At 55.0% G+C, this 3,629-nt stretch overlaps 1 protein-coding gene across 2 annotated transcripts in view; it reads right to left on the reverse strand.

Annotated features, from left to right (window-relative positions):
• The window catches only part of PTGER3 (prostaglandin E receptor 3), an 83,221-nt gene extending 80,629 nt beyond the window's left edge, over nucleotides 1-2,592 (reverse strand). For both annotated transcript variants that reach the window (XM_006919320.1, XM_015595084.1), the window contains exon 1: nucleotides 1,472-2,592. In XM_006919320.1, the coding sequence (XP_006919382.1) occupies nucleotides 1,472-2,365 (894 nt within the window). In that variant the 5' untranslated portion in view covers nucleotides 2,366-2,592. The remainder of the gene's footprint in view (nucleotides 1-1,471) is intronic.
• Nucleotides 2,593-3,629: the final 1,037 nt, after the last annotated feature.

The raw sequence follows: 3,629 nt of genomic DNA on the forward strand, positions 1-3,629 counted from the left end.
GCGTTGCTAGGCCCCAACTTAACTCTCCTTGTCACCACACATCATCACTGATTTGGAACCAAGACTTGTACTCTAAATATACTACGCCAGTTAAACAGAGGTATTCTGGAATATCTGCTTTGTCAAAAGGAGAGAGTGGGAGGAAAAAAGGAACTATAGTTCTACTTTTAAATGCAAGGAATTTAAAACTATAAATGGTACACAACAATGTCGATGTACTTAATATTACTGAACTGTACACATGGTTAAAATGGTACTTAATATTACTGAACTGTACACATGGTTAAAATGGTAAATTTTATGCTACGTATATTTTACCAACTTAAAAGAAAAAAACTGTTAGTGGGTTCTGAAAACTGGGTCCATGGGTTTCAGAAGTTTTTCACGACTGTCTAACAAACTTCCAGGTCCAATATATAATTGGTTATATCTCTGCCATAGTGACCAGGTTGCTCTTTCTGCAACAAAACTCCTATTAAACCAGTTTGCTTGGGGCCTAAACAAGCATCTATTCATCAGGAGTTAGTACACAACAGGTGCCCACATACATCTCTAGCTAAAAGTATCACTGGAAAACTTCGAAAGAATGATGTAAGGGTGTTTGTTAGACAAGGCTCCTGTGGAAACATCGCTGGCTCCCAGATTGTGCGTCCCTGTAAGGAGCTGGGAAATGCGGAAATCCCAACTCCTACTCAGGATTGGCTTGGCCCCAGTCCTGTATAGTTGCCACATGGGGCAAACAAAAGCTGGTCAGAGGGAGTTACCAGGCCTCCGGGGCCCACTGACTGTCGACCCCAACCACTTTCTAGAGGGTCCAACACCATTCCAAAAAGCTGAGGCTGGCTGCAGTTACAAGATGTATCTTCACTCTCCTGCCTCTAGTTCAGAGTGAGCCTGCAAGGAAGGTTAGCGCAGGCTGCTGCTCAGAGAGAAGGCACCGTGGCTCAGAAGCTGCAAGAGGGCTGTGCCTATCTGCCGTCTGGGGAGGAGTACTTCTGCAGAACTGAAAATCTCCTAACGTGAGAGAGATATTTGAACTAGGGAAGATATTTGAATTAGGGAGGAGTACTTCTGCAGACTGAGAATCTCTTAACGTGAGAGAGTTATTTGAACTAGGCTACAGTTGTCATCATCATTCTGTTTCCAATGCACCCAGGAGAAACCTCTATTTCAGCACACGCACTGAAATCATACGTGGGTATTCTCTTACTCTCTCTGATTGTAATGTGAGCGGCCCTGTGGTCTCCCTGTGCGCAAAGTCAGAGCCTAACGCGATGCCCGGCGCTTGGAAGGCGCTCCGCAAGTAAGCGAGGAACTCAACTGTGAAGCCACAACCGAGACAGCGCAGGCAGAAGCGCCTCTCCAATGCTCGGTGTCTAAAAACAAACCCCTGCAGGTGCTGTCACTCTGAGAAGTGTCCATTGTCCGCAGGCGCCCCACCCAGACCTCTGCATACCCTTGAACTACCTACCAGCAATGGCGACCAGCAGATCGACAGCACGCACATGATCCCCAAGAGCTGGATGGCAGTCTCAGTCGTGATCCGGCCCCACTGGGCGCTGGACTGAGACGCCGTGGCCTTGGCCCGGCAACGGGATACCAGGGCCTTAATAGTGGCCAGGTTGCAGGCGAAGGTGATGGTCAGAGCTGAGAGTCCCAGAAAGGCAAAGGTGGAGGCGAAGAAAAGGTTGCCCCACTTGTGCGAAGAGCTAGTCCCATTGCCCCCTCCCCCGGTGCTAATGAAGCACCACGTCCCGGGCCACTGGACGGTGTACTGGCCCACGTCCAGCACCGGCAACAGGGCGAAGGCCAGCACCGCCAGCCACACCCCGAGCAGCACGGAGCGGGTGGCGCGCGTCTTCATGTGGCTCGCGTACCAGTGCGGCGCCCGGATGGCCAGCGCCCGCTCGACGGCCATGGCGCTGGCGATGAAGAGCGAGGAGAGCCCAAAGACAGTCATGGTCAGACCAAAGAAAGTGCACAACCTCCCGGACGGGTCGAGGTGCTCCCAGCGCTGCTTGGACAGGTACACGACGATGACCACGGGGCTGGTGAGCAGCTGCCCAACCAGGTCGGTGAGGGCGAGCCAGCCGATGCACAGCAGGAACGACTTCTTGCGCTTGCTCTCGCGGCGCCGGTAGCTCCGCGACACCAGCAGCATGGCCAGCGCGTTGCCCACGAAGCCGGTGATCAGCATGGTGATCGGGAAGACTACGGACACCGAGCGGCAATCCTCGCCGGTCTCCGAGGGGCGCGTGAGGTTGCCGCGCGCCTCGGCGGAGTGCTCCGGCGCCCACATTCCCGGGTAGGAGTGGTTAAGGCGGGTGCAGAAAGGGGCGCTCCTGTCGCCCCGGGTCTCCTTCATGTTGGCTTCGAGGTGAGGAAAGGACGGCACTCGGAGAGCTGCAGCGGGAGCGGGTAGACGGGGCGCGGGAGGCGGTGGAGGTCCGGGGCGACCGGGGCTGGGGCTGAGGCTGGCGCTGGGGCGGGGCTGCCTTCCATGGTGCGGGCGCACCCGCCGCCTCACTTTGCTACATCTGCAGCCGCGGCGCCTGGGCTCTTGGCCCTCGCGGGCAGCCGCACCGTCGGCTCCGGGAAGCGCAGGCTCCCGGGCGCGCCGCGGTGCCTGTCCCCCTCTATAAGGCCGAAGGGGCGGGGCGCCCTGAGTGTGGGCGTGAGTGCCGTGGGGGGAGGAGGGAGAAACCGCAGAGCGCGCCTCTTGGCTGCGGTGTGACCGCGGCCCTGGCTGCCTGGGTTGGGAGAAACCCAGGAAGGCTCCTCTCGAAATGTCCCAGCTCCTGGCCGGACGGGACACCCAGCCAGGACGCCCTCCCCGGCTCCGCGCTTCCTCCTGTCTCTGTCAGAGGAGCGACCAAGAGCGGCGGAAGCTAAAATGCCTCGCTGGGCTTCCCGGCCTCAGGCAAGTTGCCAAGGTGGACCTGAGCGTCTGCCCTCCTCCTCCTCTACCCACGGACTTTTATCCGGGGACTAGATGCGCCCCCTGAAGGCGTTTTGTAACCTTGGCAAGTGAAACTCACCTGTCCCAAAGTAATCTAGGCAAGTCACATTCCTTCGCTTAGCTGAGTGTGAACTTTTTTCCCTGTCTACTTCGGGACTCTAAAATGATCCCGAGCAGGCCCGGCTGCTCTGTTCCCGGGGGTGGGGTGGCGGGGGCGCACTGAACCCATAAAACTAATAGTGCCTCGAAACTTCAGGAAATAGTGCCTCGAAACTACAGGGAAACAAAACACGATCTGCTGGGCGAAGTCAAAGATGAAGATATCCAAGTACCATTTCCCACCTAAATTCCCTCTTCCCTTTAAAGGAACAAGTCCGCAAAAGTGGCGAGAGGCAGGTGGCAGACATTTGTGTATCTGATATAGTGAAGTCAACTGCTGCCAGCCTGTGGGAAATGGAATGAAAGGGGGAGGGCAGGAGAGAGGAATGCTGTTTCTTACAAAGCTTCCAACCATTCTCCACCCCTTGCCCATTCTCATACAATTAGGGTCACAAATTGTATTTAGATGTTAGGAAGACCTTCATATTTAGTGAAAATAGGCATAATTGCCTACTAACAACTTTTATTAAGGCAATATTATGTGTTTTCACAAGTGTTTTCCCATTTTGTC

This window comes from Pteropus alecto, unplaced genomic scaffold, assembly GCF_000325575.1.
Source record: "Pteropus alecto unplaced genomic scaffold, ASM32557v1 scaffold25, whole genome shotgun sequence".
In the NCBI taxonomy this organism is placed as follows: Eukaryota; Metazoa; Chordata; class Mammalia; order Chiroptera; family Pteropodidae; genus Pteropus; species Pteropus alecto.